This window comes from Mangifera indica, chromosome 1, assembly GCF_011075055.1.
Source record: "Mangifera indica cultivar Alphonso chromosome 1, CATAS_Mindica_2.1, whole genome shotgun sequence".
Classification (NCBI taxonomy): Eukaryota; Viridiplantae; Streptophyta; class Magnoliopsida; order Sapindales; family Anacardiaceae; genus Mangifera; species Mangifera indica.
The window spans coordinates 6629384-6648112 of record NC_058137.1 but is presented as its reverse complement, the minus strand read 5'-3'; the positions used below and the strand labels follow the sequence as shown (position 1 = coordinate 6648112).

The 18729-nt window shown below is 33.2% G+C and overlaps 3 protein-coding genes across 3 annotated transcripts; 2 read left to right on the top strand and 1 right to left on the bottom strand.

Annotated features, from left to right (window-relative positions):
- Positions 1 to 3538: 3538 nt before the first annotated feature.
- LOC123195198 (probable strigolactone esterase DAD2) lies at positions 3539 to 4809 on the bottom strand. The gene is made up of 2 exons (XM_044608851.1): positions 4393 to 4809; positions 3539 to 4312 (listed from the first exon to the last, which is right to left on the bottom strand). Exons 1-2 carry the CDS (start codon positions 4761 to 4763, stop codon positions 3883 to 3885), a joined length of 801 nt encoding a protein of 266 aa, XP_044464786.1. The 5' UTR covers positions 4764 to 4809; the 3' UTR covers positions 3539 to 3882.
- Positions 4810 to 8431: 3622 nt separating this feature from the next.
- On the top strand, positions 8432 to 13250 carry LOC123216688. Its single transcript, XM_044637202.1, has 6 exons — positions 8432 to 8737; positions 9097 to 10855; positions 10952 to 11006; positions 11303 to 11451; positions 12126 to 12647; positions 12867 to 13250. Exons 2-4 carry the CDS (start codon positions 9353 to 9355, stop codon positions 11374 to 11376), a joined length of 1632 nt encoding a protein of 543 aa, XP_044493137.1. The 5' UTR covers positions 8432 to 8737; positions 9097 to 9352; the 3' UTR covers positions 11377 to 11451; positions 12126 to 12647; positions 12867 to 13250.
- Positions 13251 to 15462: 2212 nt separating this feature from the next.
- LOC123227653 (F-box protein SKIP23-like) lies at positions 15463 to 16566 on the top strand. Its single transcript, XM_044652753.1, has one exon. It carries the CDS (start codon positions 15463 to 15465, stop codon positions 16564 to 16566), a length of 1104 nt encoding a protein of 367 aa, XP_044508688.1.
- The last annotated feature ends 2163 nt before the right edge of the window (positions 16567 to 18729 follow it).

Below are 18729 nucleotides of genomic sequence, written 5' to 3'. Positions count from 1 at the left end.
TCTACATTTGAGTTGAGACAATTATATTTCATGCGCTCCGTTAGTAAGAAGAATTAAGTAAGTCGCGTGCATGACCTTTAGACAATGTTATTCATAATTTTTAATACATTTGTTATTGCCACCATTCCTTTAATGTCTAATAACAACATAATTTTTTTATTTTTTTTATTTTGTTAATTATTATTTTTATTTAAAATATTTTCATAATGAAAAAGCCTAATTTGCTCTAAAGAGAAAATGTATGTAAAGAATTAAGACGATTTCACTTTTGTAGATTTAATTGATCAAAAATTGGTGCAATGTAAACACTGTAACATAGACTTTACATGGTTTCTATTATAGTATTTACATTGCACTCATACTTGATTAATTAATTATCAAAAGTGAAGTCGTCTCAATTGTTTGAACACCTTTTCGTTTAAAACATATTAAGTATTTTTATTATCAAAATATATTAAACTTTTCATTTATAACATATTAAGTATTTTTGTTATAAAAATATTTTAAAGAAAAATAATAATTAACAAAATTATCAAAACAAAATATAAACTAAATTGTTAATAAATATTAATGGAATAATAGCAGTATTAGGTAGAGATAGCAATAGAGAGAGGTGGGGTTGAATACCCTATTCCCCGTCTCTGTCCCTTCCCTTCTTTATCCTTTACCCGTGAGGCAAAATCCTCTCCCCATCTCCATAACCGTAAAGAAAAATTTCCTCCTTGTATTCACTAAACATAATATAAACATACTAAACAACAAAATTAACTAAAATTAAAACCAACCTATTTTAAATATTACAAATAACATATGTTTATCACTTTAATATACACAATAAAAATATAAATAAATTTGAAAAACATAAATAATTTAAAACTATAAGAATATGTTAGTATTCTAAGTAAAAATATCAATATAAAGGAACAGAAACAGAGACGACGATAAAGATGGGGCGAGGCAAGGAGAGGAGGGGATACATGAATCTCTGTCCCTGATTGTGAGATATTTTTCATCTTCATCCCCTTCTCTATTTTTATCGGAAAATTCCTTCTTTATTAGGGTTAAAAAGGGTCAAAGATTCTGAATTCATATTGAAATTACCATCTCTAGTAGCATATATAAAAAAAATTCGAGAGACACTGTTAGATGATCACCTATGCAAGTTATTCAATTCTTTTTTGTGGTTAAGCGTAAAAAAAATAGTTGTCCTGATTTAAGTGTTAAGTAAGTCAATAAGTAGGGCTGGATTCGAGCCGAGCCAGCTGTAGCTCGGGCTTGGCTCGACTCAGTTCGAGCCCGAAACGAGCTGGGCTCTGCTCGGCTCGATCGAGCTCGAGCTGGCTCGGCTTGGCAGGGCATATTTTTTTAAAAATTTTTTAAAATTTTTTTATACAAAACGACATCATTTTGATCCATATATATACACAAAACGATGTCGTTTTGATATGAAAAACGAGTCGAGCCAAACTAAAAACAAGCCGAGCCAAAAACGAGCTGAACTCGAGCCGAACCGAGTTTAGCTCGAGTCGAACTCGAGCTGCCCCTAAATAAAGCAAGTCGAGCCCGAGCTGGCTGCGAGCCGAGCTCGGCTCGGCTCGAATCTAGCCCTATCAATAAGATGTAAATAAAGAGTTTTTTGTAATTAAATATGACAATTAATATTAGAAAATGATTTTACATTATTCAGAAATATAAATAAAATGTTATTTGAAGGATAAACCTGTAATTTACAATCTTCGGTTGTCTGAATTTAGAAAAACATTTATATTAGTAAATTTAAATAATTATTTTTATTAAAATAAAAACTAATCGGTTCATTGTAGGTCTGACACGACACAACTCTATAGATATAAGATCGTGTCATGGGTCTTCCCATTTATATAGGTCAGCCCAACACGAAGGACTATGATTGTGTAGGCCTTATGCCCAGCCAACCCAACAGCCTGACAGGCCTCATCGAAGCCGTTCCGACCCACCACCGTCTCTAGTTGGACTACTTTAATCTTCATCAGTCCTTGGTGCCACTCTATTGCTTTCCCTTCTAAGTGGGGAGCTACAATTTTCAACTAGCCATCCTTAGGCACTCAAAATAATATTCAACTCTAATCAGCCAACTCTCGAAATCATCCCCACGGTACTTAGAAAACTCCAATTTGGTCGAGCATCCCCACAGCACCTTCTAATCAGATGTTTGTCCTAAAACCTCCTCTTCGATCAATTTACCATTTTCTGCTTAGAGTCGTTGTTGCAGTAGCTCAGCACCTTGGATCATTTGCATCAATTCCTGTTTAAGCTCTTGATTACGAGTTCCTTTCCCCATGGCTAGAGCCGATTCTCTAATACCAATTTGGTGTGATCAGAAAATTCAATTCAAGGATTCAGAGAGATTTTCAGAAGTTTCAAAGAGAGAGAGCAAAATTAAAAAGGAAGAAGAAGAACAGTGTTAACAAACTTTTGAGTTATCAGGAAACAACTAAATTCAATTTAACGTGACAATAATTAGTCATAATATATCATTTTTCTTAAATTTGTATAGTCCAAAAAGCACCAACATAAATAACTAGAACTAACCATTTTGAGAGCGAAGTAAAAACTTAAAAACAATTTCTTCCATAATCAGTTCAGCGTTGCTTCTTATAGTCTACTCACAAATAGTCTTGTATTCAATGTGGAACATGATAATGAGAGAACAATCTTTTGGTCTCTTAAAGAAAACATATTTTTGTTTTCTTTTATTGACTGTCTAATTAATGTCGGTTTCAATAAATGTATGAGACAAACACTTGTTGGGCATAGTGTTCGGTTTCTTCTTTGTCTCCTGTCCACTTTTTTCTTCTCTCGTAACTTATATCTTCAATTTTAATAGAATAATTATATCTTGTAGAATCTTTGGTTGGATAGAATTTTCTTCCCTGATAACACTTTTATAAAATAAATTTGTTGCTGTTTTATGCTTTCTAACATTTTATGTAACTAATTCTTTAGTTATTATTAGTATGTTATTTTTTTTTTATAAATCATATTTTACATATAAAGCTTTAGTTACCCAACAAATATATTTACAATTCAAATTTTATTTATCATTATTAAATTTCAGTTATCACATATCTCTAAAAAGGGAACATAAAAGCTAAAAAGGTGTACAAATCTTACTATTTTTGCAATTATAAACTTAGACGTAAAAAATTTTAGATATATAAATATATACTCATTTATATAAAATTACGTATAACTATTTTAAATATATAAATATGTACTTATTTATATTTTGTATGTAATTAAATAATTTTGAATTAAGAATAAAACAACGTTTAATTATATAGTGACATGTGTGAATGTATACATATTTGTATACCTAAAACGAATACAAAACTGGTCACTTCTATATGCTTGCTCTGGTTGCCAAGTCATCTTCCACGTGGCCGCCGTTGGCTAGCCTTGGCTTCCATATGCTTCAAAATTCTTGTTTCTAAGCTGAGTTGACAATTAACTGCCATATTCAAACACTGATGCCCATATTCGTTTAATTGAATAGAAGCTTGGTTCTATTAGGTTCATGTATGAGAATTAAGGAATGTACGCAGTGCAAGCGGCTAAAGAGACAAAAACGATCCAAAAAATTATCTACACCTCTTCTTTCTTTGCTTTGGGTCCATCGATGGATACGTGGTCAATGAGAATCAATGTACAAGAATTTCACAAAGTGATTGATTAATGAATTACTTATTTTTGATACGATTAATGATGTTAAATGTTCTTTGATGACACGTTCGTAACCGAACTTGAAAATGAAGCAGAGGCGCTGCTGTTATGATAGTGGTTTAGTCGAGTAAACCCTAAATCTTATATGGTTTTTCATTAATTTTTGTCCTAACGAAAAAGCTATCGGGGTAGTGCTCTCCTAATGGCTGGACCCGTTAAGGCAGGGGCACTTAAATGCGGTAAGTGGCCTTCAGTGTTCAAAATCTGCAGCGTGGTGCGGCCGCCGAGATGGTTCCGTAAATATTCAGCCGCTGATAAGGGGACTGAGGAGTCCCGGGCGGTTTGAATGATGCTACATGGCACCGTCACTTGGCCTAGTATGCCCCTTATATCAGCCTCAACTATTGTTCTGCAAACAAACAATGATATATCCGGCCTCATTGTGAATAAAGTCCGGCTGAATTCTCTAATGACTTCTGGCAAGTCTGCACCCACTGCTTCTGGTGCAAACCCATAAACCCATAGCTCATAGTTTGCCTCCATTGCTGCTAACATTTCCTGCACCTGCGCTCGCTCAAATCCCCCACGATAGTTTTCGTCATTCAAAAATCTGAATGCATAAATTTTGATTTCTGATTAAGCTTCTCAAGCCTGACTAGATTATAAACTTTGAATATTGAAATGATTTACCTGGGTGAAGCATTAAGAAGAATGAGCTTGGTGAAGAGCTGAGGTCTCCGAATGGAAGCCAAGATTCCAATCATTGCCGATATGGAGTGACCCACATAAGCACAGCGATCAACCTGAAGAGCGTCGAGAATGTTTAGAAGGTCATCTACGTACCCATCAAGGGTAGCGTACTTTCTAATATCAAAAGAATCCGGGTTCATGCTGCCGGCACAGGCTAGGTCGTAGCAGATGACGCGGTACATACCCGTGAAAAATGGAAGAAGCCTATTCCACACGGATTGGTCACTTCCCATCCCATGTGCAAGTACTATATATCTTTCTCCTCCCGCTGAAACACGAACATTGTGAGCTTGTAAGATGTTGTTGGCCATGAGTTTGGTCGGAAACTTGAAAAAGTGTTGATTGAGATTAGGAGGCTTGCACTGCTATTTATATAATTAGATGCTAAAGCATCTTTTGAAACTGACTTCTGCTTGGGCTGTGTAATGCTACAATGACTGCATGCAAACCACATCATAATGAATATATAAGATGAAGGGTCTTTTTCGACTGTTTTATTCCTCTGAGGATGGTTTGAAGTAAGGCTAGGTAAACCCTTATTCTTTAATTTCCACATTCGAGTTTCTAAACAACCAAGAATACACTGTTATCATAATGTTTCTCTAAGAATCTCCATCGGTACAACTTAGATGGGATTTAGAGTGTCATCACATTGGAATCTGATTCAGTGGCATGGGGTAGCCTTTACTTAAAAAATTATACTCTTCTCCTCTATTTTCCTCTACTTTTTCAAAGATAAAGCAAAACCAAGTACTAGTTTTCTATCACTAATTACTTAGTCAAAAAATAAAATAAAGGCTGTATCTCTACTTTACACTTCAATGCTTTCTTTCCCGTCTATTATTACTTCTCTTCTGGTTCCCAAAAAACTTTCATTGGTCTATTAATTGTTACAACTACCAAACAATATCAATTATGAGACGTAACATCTAATTAAGTTTCGAAACAAAAAGGAAACTAGTTGATGTTTGTAATTAAATTGAAATACATTAATGTCTAGGCAACAGTTTTATATAATATTAATAGAATTTCTTTCAATTTTTCTTGCCACTGTTCTGTCCTTACGGAGACAACGGGAATGTAATGTTTCTTGCTGTGTTAGCTTGTTTTGCTCCTGTTTGCTTTATTGTTATCCTGACTTTTGGCATGACGATTTTAGATTATGGTCGGATAGCTTTTATGGGCATGGAATTTTTTTCCTATTAATAAATTTTTGCTTAGAAAAAAAATTTAAAAAAAAAAGTTAAGTAAGGTAGGAAGGTTCAGGGAGTGCAGGTCCAACAATTAAGTGATGAAGGTGGTATGTAGGTGAGTAAAGTTTAGTTGATTTGATGTATCACTCATCTGGCCTTGTCCATGCACTTTGAATATTATTTCTTCATTTTTTTGTTATTTAGCATATGCCCATTTTTGAGTATGTTTGGTTTGAAGGAGAGTAGTGAGTAGTCTAAGGATAAAGATAAAGATAAATGATGAGAATTTTCATATATTTGTATATTTCTGTATGCTTGCACCACTGGACTCTTTCGACAGACAGAATAGCGGTGGTCTACGATGAGTTTTTTCTGGGCCACAAATTTTCAAAATTTAATTGGAAAAATATCAAATATCGTAAAAGTATCAGAATGAGAGGTGTTATAAGGTAAGATAATACCGAATTGATACTTTACACTTGCCTAACAATAGTTTTTTTATCACACCCATATGTAAAAATATATTAGATTTATAAATATAAAAATTAAAATTCATATTATATAAAATTAATTAACTTATGTTAAGGTCTAATCTATTACTACTTGATATCAAGATCAAGTTTACTTATATTAGGTCTATAAATAAAAAAATTGAAATTCATATTATACAAAACTAATTAACTTATTTTAAGATCTAATTTATCACATTTATATACTACTCATTTATATTGTTTTTATTTGAAATGATACTTTTTAATCTCTAACAAGATGACTCATGGAATTGACTAGTAGAGCATGCATTATGGGGTAAGTACGATCATCTTACAAAATTTTATGTTTAATTTATTTATCTACGTAGTTTTAGAAGATTTTGTTGCTTAAATGCGTCATGTGTTCTATAGAGAATGAAAGATGCCAATAAGAAACTGAAGGATGCCAATGATAAGCTGAGGCAAGGGCGGCGCCTGGATTCAATTTCAAGCTATATTTTTATATAATAAAATTAGAAAACATTACATATCAAATATGTTGCTGAAAAATCAAAATTCAAACATACATGCATACATAAAAGTAAAAGGAAAAAAATTAGATGTGTCCTCAACTTGGCTATAAAGCATTTAATTTCTCTTCGTATGTAAGATGTACTTGGCGTGACTTCATAGAGTTGAACTCATCAAAGATGGACTTCATGTGAACTTCGTAGTAGTGCTTTTCGGTAACCTCATCATTATGATTTTGAGCCTTGCAACATATTGACCACTCTTGTCTGAAATATCAATTTGACTTTGCTGATAAAAAATCTAACCTTTTCAAAGAAATTGACCAAAGCTTAATCTCTTAATTTTTGGTAATTTTGTACTTGTAAAAAGATGCATGTAACATTCAAAATATCTTAAGATTGGCATTGCAAAGAGAGACAGAGAACAAGTGATTCCTATAAAGCCAAAGGACTTATTCCCCCACAAGGTTTGTTAAATTTCCAAACTGATACTCACTATGTATTGAAACATCAAACTCCCGCATGTGGGTTGTTAAAATTAATAATTTTCATTAGTTTTAAGGATAAAATCGTTATTTAACTTTTAATATTAAAAAATATAACAATTGATATCATTTTTTTTCTTATTTTGAAAAACTAACAATTTTATTTATGATTAAATTTAAAAAAATCACATTTTTCCCGTTACATAGGGTTTCATTTTCAAGTCATTCTTCTTTGATAATTGAATCCGGTCATGACCTCTCTTTCTTTGTCGTCAACAGTCTCTTTCCTTGCTCAATCTCTCTTGGATCTGTCGCCAACTATCCTTTGGCATTGTCTTCGTTGTCGACAAAGATACCAAAGAAGAGAGAGTCTGATTGTCAAAGGGAGAGAGCACTAGAAAAATTGGTAGTTTTGTTCTCATCGCTTGCTTTCCACCCATCTTCTAGATTCGACCATAAAAGACGATGAAGGATAGTCACCACTACCACGAAGGAAGACGAAACATCGTTTGGAAGACAAGACAATGAAAGATAATGTTTTGTTGTCCATTGCGTGTTTTCTAGACTTGACGACAAAGGATCATGCTTCGTTGCTTCTTCCTGATCTGGATGACGAAGGATCGTCCTTCGTCAAAGAAAATCTTTGGCTAGATTTGAGAAGATCATTAGCCAAAGATGAAACCTAGAAATGGGGGGAGTGAATTTTTCAAAGTTTAATCATGCGAGAAAATTGTTAGTTTTCTAAACTAAAGAAGGAAATGATATAAATTTTTTAAGTTTTAGGTTTAGAGATAAAACAACGATTATACCTTTGCCTCTAATTAAAAATTTTAATAGCAGTTAACCCATGAATGGGTGTTTGAGTTTTTTATTTACTGTGGATGTGCTTTGAGTTTACGCTAAAACTTGGGTGGGAAACTGTAATTTGGCCTACATTTTTTTTTTTGGTGGAGAAATGGTATTACCGTATAAATAAAGGTTAAAATGGTGATAAAAAAATTTGAACAAATCCTGCGAGGTCTCGTCGGTGTCAATCCAACTGTAAAAAATTCAGATCCTGAACACAATGCCATATCTTCAAGGCATTCACATTTAATAAGAATGGTTCTTACTCCATTTCAAGTGACAAAGAAGAAGGAATCCTTTCCCATTTTGTCATGTACATCGATACTTCTCTCTGTAGATAAATAACTTCGAAATTAATTAACGGTATTATACGTATTAAGTAGTATATACGATTCCAAGTCCGTGATTTGAACTGAGGATTCCCTCTGACCAGCATCTTTTGCTTTAGCTTCCTGCTACTGATTCTGTAAGATTGAAACTGAAAAAAAAAAAAAAATTCTTGCTTCACATTTACGACATCCACTCAAAATTATTACCCGCGTTTTTTAAGTCATTGCCTCTCTTCATAATTCCACTTGTGTCTTTCTTCTTCATTTGTAAGTTAATTTTCATGGAAACCCCCAGTTCCACTACAGAATATTGAAGCATTTTGGTCCAGTTCAGTTTTTGCTGTTAAATCTTTCTGGCACATGGCAGCTTATGCTGCTTCAATGTCTTCATGAATCCCTGAAGATGACATCCTGTTAAAGAACGCTGTTGAGGTACTCTGCATTCTTTAGTAGAAAAAAAGCCCTATGTTGATATTTTCCTCCGTATTACTCTTAACAAACCCATAGATTAGCAAGTAGGAAATCGACTTGTACGGTTGATATAGTTTCTTTTGAATTTTCTGTGTAATTTTTGTGGATTTTACTGCTGCAACTGAAATTTTGGTTATGTTACTGTCTCCTGAGTTCACTGTAACCACAATGTTTATGTTGTATGAATTCTATTAATCAAACAGCTTGCTGTTGGCTTTGCTCGCTGGTGCAGATTTTTTTGTTGCTATTTCTTCATAAAGTGTTTACTTAATTTTGGGATAAATCTTTAATTCACTGGTACAACTCTTTTGCTACTTCAGGCAGGTGCTTCTCTGGAAGCACTTGCTAAAGGCGCAGTGAGATTTTCCCGTTAAGTTTTCAGTAGCAGAATTGGAATATCGGTGGCATTCTCTTCTCTATGACCCTGTTGTTGCAGTAGAAGCTGCTGCTCTTGTGGCAGAGTTTGAACTTTCTTCTGCTAATAATCAAGCCAAGACATTTACTTCTGGTGCTGGGGACAATTCAGGAGGTCCACCAAAGCGAATAGCTGAGGATGTTCGAAGACTGTATCATGCCATGCGGAAAAGAACTTGTATCCAATCTTTGAACTCTCCTAATCTTAGATTTTTGGCTTCACCAAACGTAAGTGATGATATTGGTGATGGTACGGCTTTTCAAGAGCATGTAAGCTTTCACTGTGAGACTCCAGTTGAAAGTTCCATGGTTGGAGATTGTGCCCAGAGCTGTCTTGAATTACAAGAAATGGACATAGATTGCTTGCATCACAGACCACAAGATAATAATTTCATCAAAGACTCTTTAGGGCATTCCAATTATGAGCAGGAAAATGTGCATGAAGACTCTGCACATATTCTGGGAGAGACATTGACTGGCTTTGAAAATTGCCCAGTTGTTGAGGGAATGGGACCCTCAGATGCATTGCTAGAAAATGATGCTCCCTTTCATGTATTGGGATATTCATCTCAACAGAGTAGGACACCTCTGTGGAAAACAATGAAGTTTATTCCAACGCCTGCAATATCAATCAATAAGAGCCATGGAGGTCAAGGTCAGGGTTCAGTAGAGACATATATACTACCAGATGACATGAATGAGAAGATAATAATTTCACCTACCAGCCCAGATTTTGATTTGTTGAATCTTTCAGACTCTCTTTTAAACTTTGGGAACAAGGAGGAGGTTCATTTCATTGATGTGGACAAGAAAAACTTAACCGATAAGTGTTGTCATGTTAACATTGATCCCATAGTATGGAATTCTCCTAATGATATCCATAGAGATGATGTACCAGATATTAAAGAACCTCATACATGCCTTTCAATGTCTGATGAAACAAATCTTTCAGAATTGGAGATTATTGCTGTACAATCAGGCATTAGTCATGGCAATCATTATAATATCATTTGTTCAGAAGTAAATGTACCATCATCTATGTCAATACCCAATCCTCCGTATCATGAACTGCTGGATGGGGAGATAATCTGCACATTGAACAGTGAGGACAAAGAAATTCCTTGCAATGATGATTTCATGCCGAAAGTAGTTGCTTCTATGGCTCCTCAAACAAGTTATAACAGGGCAAGTGAACTGGCTTCCTCCTTTGATGCTGGTAAGGATAGTGAACAAAAACTTCGGAGAATGAAGAAAGACAATAGTTCCATACAATATTTTACTGTTTCCAGCACAAGAGTATCTGACATGTTTCCAGGATCCAAGCACAATGCCCAATTTCGTGGTACAGGAGTCAGATCCAAGTCTGGTGATGTCAACAGTCTTAATCGTATCTTCAGACAGGCTAACAATGCCCATGGAGATTTTACCCAATGCCGATCAGCAGTTGTAGTCCAAACATCTCTTTCCCATGCAAGACTGAAGGAAAAGTCGCTGCATACAAGATCTGCTTCAGATAAGCTGTTACATGCAAAATCTAGTTCAATGAGAAACAATATTCCTGAACCAGAAGCAACCCCCTCAACCTTAGATTCAGAAGCCATGCTGGAGGAGGAGGAATATGAGAGTGATGATCACCTTCTCCACTTTTCTGATATTGAATCAATGGTAAATCTTAAAATTATTGACGAGATTAATCTTTTTTCCTTCATTTTTTTTCAGTTTTTACATTCTCTAACTTTTTTTTTTTTGGCTCCCTTTCAGTCACTGGATTGGGATTTGTGTCCAGAAGATCTTGATACATCTTTTAGTACAGAAGGTTGCTCATCTAGAGTTCAGTTCGATTATCATATATTATTCTGCTTCTGTCTAACCTTTTTCAATATGCAGTAATATTTTGTTATGAACTGCACAGTTTTAACTTTCACACACTTGATTATACTATATCCTGCTGTTTATTTACTCATTTTCTTCAACATAATATATGGCCTTATTGTGATTTTTATTTCCAAATGGTCGTATTCTTCAATGCAGAGAATGACAGTGTAATGTATGTGACACTATGGCTGCAAACATAGTTATTTTGAGTTGATTTTCTTTCCTTCAAATTTCCAGTGTCAAGGTATCAACATGATGATACTGCGAGGGCAATCATTAGATTAAAGCAATGTGCTCAATCTTGTATGTGAAGAGCAATCAAATACCAAGGGGCATTTGCCCTCTTGTGTGGACGCCATTAGAAGCAGTATATTAAGGACACGGAGGTAAAAATTGTTCTAATTTTACATCTTTTCTTGCTAATTGTATATTATGGGATGGTCTGACTTAGGAATGAAACGTTTGTTTTGGATATAGTTATTTCTTGTTCGTTATATTTCTTTGTGGCATAATCATTTGTCAATAAATGATTCTTAAGATTGCTAGTGGAAATTCTTTTTCTTAGGAGGTTATTGACATGATGCTCTAGATTGAACATTTAATTGATTTGATTATGATGTCATTTTGACTATGCATCAGCAGTTCCAGTAGTGACTGTAGAACCACAAGAAGGTAGGAAAACTTCAATACAAATCTAGCAAGGAGCAAGATGCAAGCAATCTAGGTTATATTTACTGAATGATATGCCTATACATTTCATGCTTCTGCTTCTGACTCGAGTAAAGCTTCAGTGTGTTTACTTTCTTTTTTATTTTGCATTTAAATTTGAATTCTGCTTAGTTTGCCAATCTATTAATAATTTTAGTAATGTTGAGGTCTTTGATTCAGATTCTAAATTGAAACAGCTGACTAGTAAAAAATTTAACACCACAAGATTGACAATGTTGGCTTGTTATCTGTTACATACGCTTCTGTATTTTTCTGTTCCTGCATTCATTTAATTGCAATATTATGGAAACTTTTCTCCCCTTATTCGGCCAAGCTCTTTTCTACTCTGTAGGTCATACTTGGCAGGGCAACAGATGGAGTTGATATTGATATTGACTCGGGAAGAGAAGGACGTGCCAATAAAAACGACAGCTTGTAGATCTTTTAATTTGATTATGTGCCAAATTCATTTTTCATTGGTTGCAAAGACTTTAGCGATACAAATATTGATTGGTACTTTGAGAAACTTTGCAGTTTTTAAATATTTGAAGGACATCATGGTACATGGATATGGCTCTATTTTGGAAGAGGCTACTATATTCTCTGATATACATATTTCAACATATTTTGGGGACAAAATGCTGCTGACATTAGTGGTTTCTAAAAAGTTGTTTTAGCTTGGTGAATATTCTATGTTCTTTGCATTTGTTCAACAGTATAACTAGTGTGAATCTATTTCTGCTAGGCACTGATAAAGATGGCAGAAGATGGCTCATTCATTTTGAGAAATCTTGGTAGGAGTTCTATATTTTTGAAGGGCAAAGAAATTACAACTGGCCAGGGTCTCGGTCTAAGTCCAAGTACTTTGATTCAGGTATGTTGATTCCATCTGCATGTGGAGATTGTGTCGTCAAGCGCCCTATGTATTTCTCACAGCTTATATATATGCTTTTATTCCAGTATATGATTACTATATGTGAACATATTTTAATACCTTTACAATGATATATATATATATATATATATATATATATATATATATATATATATATATATATATATATATATATATATATAAATGGTGTATTTGCAGATCAGGGAATTGTCATTCATGTTTGAAAAAATCAAGAAAATGTGTGGCGCTATGTGGCTAACGTCACGAGAAGAAACCCAGAAAAGAATGCCACTTACTAATGGTCTAAAGATGGGGTTCCACGATTTGTGAAAGCCAGGATCAGTGGTTCAATCAATCTCGCGCTAGTGGTCTCTCTAAAATACTAATAGGATTGCTAGAACTAACAGATATGGCAGGGGGCATCTGTGCGTGGTTCAACTAACGTATTGAATTGTATTAAGGCAGTCGATGCTATAATACCAAAGAACGAATGTAAAGGTATATTGTATATAGTCTGACGCTTTAAAACGGCTCCCCTTCAAAATTTATACATAAAAGAATAGCGATTGCATTAGATCTCAATTATGCAATACTCCTTCCCAAAGGTGGTCGAGTCATTACACTACGTTATTAAATTCTCATAAAAATTCAACCTCTGTAAGGCCTAGGTTGACCTCACCTGTTTTATTTATTTGAAGGAAAATGATCAACTTTTTTATAAATCGTTTATACAATTTTAACCTCTATTTTTCATTATATAATTTTAGTCAAAATTTCGTCGTAATACTGTTTTACTTATGTATGCAAGTTTGAGAACCAAAGGCTCTCTTGTATTCATCTGCCTACTCTTTCAAAAATCAAATCAAATTCATAAAAGCTTTGCATCAAACTCATTCAAATCTAAGTAAGTATAGATTTAAATGTTTATACACATATTTTGTTAGAACATTTGAAAGCCCTAAACAATAAAATATCTTTTACATGTTCTTTGTTAATTTGTTATTTCTTAATTCATATTGTTGTTTTGTAATTAATTTAGTTAAAGAATTGATTATTTTACGTAAAAAAATATATATTTGATTAAGTTGCGTCCATGTCTTTTTGGACAAATCTTTGGAAAAACCATAACTTTGAAAATATGAAAAATTATTTCTTATTCTGACCGATCTATGCGTCAATTGATACACAAATCTATTGAAAGAAACAAATTTGTGCGATACAAATCTGTTTCATGTTCGTATCAATGAATTGTTGGCCCACCTCTAATTGGTGAACGATTCGTTATCATTCGGGAGAGTAAGGAGCACCGATATGAAGGTTAGTTAGCTTCAGTCACTAGAGGAACAATAGCAAGGGAAAACTATAAACCCTAAAAGAGAAATGTTTATTTTTTACACTTTAGGTGGAGGGATAATAGATTTTTAAATATAAGAAGAAAAATGTGATAAAACTTTAATCTTCCAAAATTTTTTATTAAATAACGATTTTTACCCTAACTATAACTGAGATTTTTAACAGAAATTAACTTATAGGTAGGCATTTAATTTTTTCAAAATTACTGGATGAGACTTGCGATTACATCAAACCTTGGGTGGGAACAAGTCTTTTGGTCTAGAATTTTTTGGAGAGGGAAGGGCTATATGCCTAACAGGCCCAATTAGACAAAAGGGTATTGAATTTTTGTCCCAAAATGAGCCCACTATACAATTTATACCATTTTTTTATAACTTAAAACATTTTTACCGTATTGAAATATCTAAACTATCATTGTCTTCAACTTTATTAAGATTTATGTTTATGATTTCATGTAAAATATAATTTATTATTGTTTAATATTATGATTTCATGTTGTTACATTGTTTAATATTGTGATTTCATATTGTTATATTATTTAATATTGTTATAATATAGTTGAAGTATTGATAGTTAAAACTGAAAATAAGTTGAGGGAGATTCAGATCTAGATAAAAACACACAAAGAATGGTTGACATTGACGTCAAGGATTGACCTTAACGTCAACCAATTCTTTGTGTATTTTTTTATCCAGACCTTAATATTCGTCAACTCATTTTTAGTTTTAATCATTAATACTCTAACTATATTATAATAGTATTAAACAATATGAAATTATGATATTAAACAATTGTAAATTATATTTTATATGAAATAGTAAACTTAAATCTTTATAAGGGTGAAGATAATAACAGTTTAAATATTTTAATATATAAATAAATAAGATATTTAGATTATAAAAAATGTGCTATAAATATATAAATGGACCCATTTTGGAAAAAAAAAAATTTAATATCTCCTGGCAAAATTGGCCCACTAAATTGTTAGCATGATTATTATATTTACATTTGAAATGGGATTCAAGTTTACATTTTTTGACCGAACTACATTTTATAATAAACGAAATGCAGAATATTCAGGATCAAATAGGTTGAAAAGCTCAGATTTGACGGCTGAAAGGTTTCATTTTTCATTAGTTGACGTCACAAGGCGGATGCTGTCATTTGAGTTTAAAGAAGATGGAATGTGAATGCAGTTTTTGTTTTTTTTCAATCACATAGGTTCGAACAGCATTTTTTGACTAGCTAGAATGAGCTTAATTTTTTTTCCTGTTCTTGTTTGGTTGGCTTTAACGAGGACCAGGTTGCCTGCGCTATTAGTATAAATTGTGAAGTTATAATGTTAAAAGTAGCAACTTTGGCGAAATACAAGATTCAAGTAGAATTTGTTCCTTTCGTCTTTCTTTTGTGATTAAAACTTGCCAATTCAATTGTCATCGCCATGGACAATCTCCCCGAACATCTACTCTCTTCTATCGCACACTACTTGAATACACGAATCGAAACCATCTCTTTCCGGTCTGTTTGTAACTCATTCCGTTCGTCAGCCCCTCCTCCGCTGCCACCACGCTCCCATATCAAAATCCCGTCTCCACCAGGCCTGACAGATGACGGCCACCTTGAACTTACTGAGTCAACTATTTATGCCATTCAACCCCCGGAGAAATCCACCGAAACATGGTTGGTTAAAGTAGAAGAATCAAACTCTGGAAAAATCCGAGTCATGGATCCCTTGTTTAAACTTCGTATCAAAAATATGTTACCCGAGTCTTTCAACTTGCTGGATTATCGAGTCAAGGAAATTGCTAAATCCTGTCGACTCGAGACAGTATCAAGTTCTAAAACTTGTTACGTTCGAAAGGCCGTCGTCTCTTCAGATGATGACAATGCTGGTGAGTTCGTACTAATGGCGTTAATCAATGACGGCCGAGTAGGCGTGTGGCGAAGCAAAGACGAGAGATGGACGAACATAGATATTGGTTATAAAAGTTTTAACTGTAAAGACATTATCTATCATAAAAATAAATTCTACGCCATGGGATTCGACGGCTTTACGGTGGCAGTGGATCCCAAGTCTTTCAAAGTCACTCAAGCAGCGGCGGCTTCTGAAAAATCCCAGTCACATCTTATGATGCACTCTCTGGTAAAATCAAGGAATGATCTTTTTCTCATCAACACCTATTGGCTATACAAATACTTTCAACATGGTCCTTTGTTCGGTCGGATTAGTTTGGATGTTTTCAAGCTTGACAAAGATAACTGCAAATGGATTGAAGAAGATGGATTGAAAGATCAAAATTTGTTTTTAGGAGAAGATGGTTCGTTCATGCTTTCAGCTAAAGAATTTCCATCGCATAAAGGAAATTGCGGTTACTTGATCTATGCGGATTTGTCTGGAATTAATTATGATCCTCGCAAGGAGAATATTGCTTATTTTGACTTGGAGGATCCTTCGCCGGGATCTCAACCGGCGGCTCTCTCAAAATATTCGGAAGCTTTCTGGCCTCTACCTACTTGGCTCGGGCAGAAGCAGAATTGTCGCTGAATGAATGTAAATTTGTTTTTTCTGTTTTTTATCGTTATCTATTTGTTTTAATCAATTCTCGTCAACTGGAGAAAATGTGTTTGAAGTCGAAAATGGTACAAAAAGATGTACAAGTTTGATTTTTCTGGTCAGTGTAGAATACATTTGTCCTGCCGGGGAAAAGGACTTTGTCTGAAAATGTCTGATAATTGATATGTTTTCTTTTCTTATAAATATATACTCTTTGACTTTCCTAAATTTCTAATTAAACAATGATGGTAGGTGGCTGAGAACAAGACTGAATATTTATAAAAATATTCTGATAAGATCAAACTTTTGTCAATTTGATGGATAATCTTCTTTCAAATTGTTGATGGGTGCCCCAAGGCTAAGCCTTAGCACTGTTATTCACCATTAGTTAACATAAATAACATTTTTACTTAAAAATTAAGTATAAATAACAATTTTCCCCAAATTATGTTAATAAAATAATGGTATTATTGAGTGAAATAATCATCTTATTCATATTATTTTATTTTTCAAAAAAATTATATGATTCTAAATTAAGAAAGATTAAAAATAATTTTTTAAATATCTAAAGTATATAAGAAGCTACTTATTTTTTTCTTTCACCTCACTTTTTACTCTTATTATAAATATGAGTGTTTTTATTGTATAATTATATATTAAAGATAAATTCTAATTTTTAAAACTATTAGGGGACTTTGTGAAATTTTTGAAATATTAATTTACCTTCTAATAATTTAAAAAACGATGATTACACCTTGAATGAATGGAATAAAATGTAATATTATTTTTTAAAGGTTAAATCCATGTTTAAAACATTTGGATCTAATAAAAAATTATTTTTTAATTTTAAATTTAATAAATAATAAAATTATTAGTTTACCCTTACATCATTAATTTATTTTTAACAAAATTTGAGTGTGAGTAGAAAGATGCTGTTTAATCAAACTAAGGGTGAAAAAGGGTTTTAGACCTAACTTTGGGTAGAAAAGTAATTCACTCATTGTTGATTCAATGTGTTGGTTGATGTGGCAGACGTATATTTAATATGCTCCATAAGTCAAATTAATACGTCATTCTTCAACAATAAAATTCTTTCGTAATAATGTGAGTCAACAATATATTATTATCAAATCAAAATACATAATATCATATTATTTTTTGAAGCTCAATAATTCAGCAAGTTTGAATTTAACCCATTTCAGCAAAAGGCGACGACCGCGACAGCTCAACCTCCGGGGATGACTAACTCATCAACAACCATTTCAGGGTTTGTCTAAATCATCAACAACCATTTCAGGGTTTGTCAAAGTCCAAACCCTGAAATGGCGTCCTGGTTTACACATTGACATCGACTACTATTGTTTATTATACATGAGTTCAGATGATTTATATTTATTGAGAAGTTTAGTTAGGATTCTCTAATTCATGCATAGAACAAATGTATCATCGTAGACTCGTAGTCCTACTTTGCCGCCTGTATTATTAAAGCCTCGTGGTTTATGTTTCTATGCTCCAATAATATTCAAAAAATTTATAAATATTTTATACGACTGCCCGATCATCCCTTATTTTTTCCTGGGCTTAAATTACGGTCACCACTCTTCCTTTTTAATCAAATCTAAGTTCCTTTCCTTGCAGACTGCAGTATTTCTTCTCCAAATTCTTATATGCAGTATTCATTATCATGTAGAAACCCTAACAAGAACAAGCAACAAGAGAATATTCATTATCTTTTGATTCCATTGTCCATCATTTAGAAAAATGTTTTATTATAAAGATATAATCTTCCAAAAGAGAGTTTTAGTTTAGCTATTGAGGTAAATAGATTTTTGATATATGAGAGTGTATTCAAGAATAAATACTATTTTTCGTAAAATTCAATTTAAAATTTTAAAAAATATTATTAGGGCTTTTACATTTGGAAACCCAAAAATAAAATAAGATTATAGCTTTACGTTGTATTTGGGTGAAGCTGTGTTACTGATAGACCCCAATTAGAAAAGATTTGCCCACTAAGTTTTTAGCTTGCGTTCATATCTGAAATCGGATCCAAAGTCTTTCATGTTTTTCACCCAATTAGAACAGAAGTGAATATTCTGCATTTTATATTGCTGAAATGTCTGGCCTTATGATTCAAAAGAAACTTATAAAATT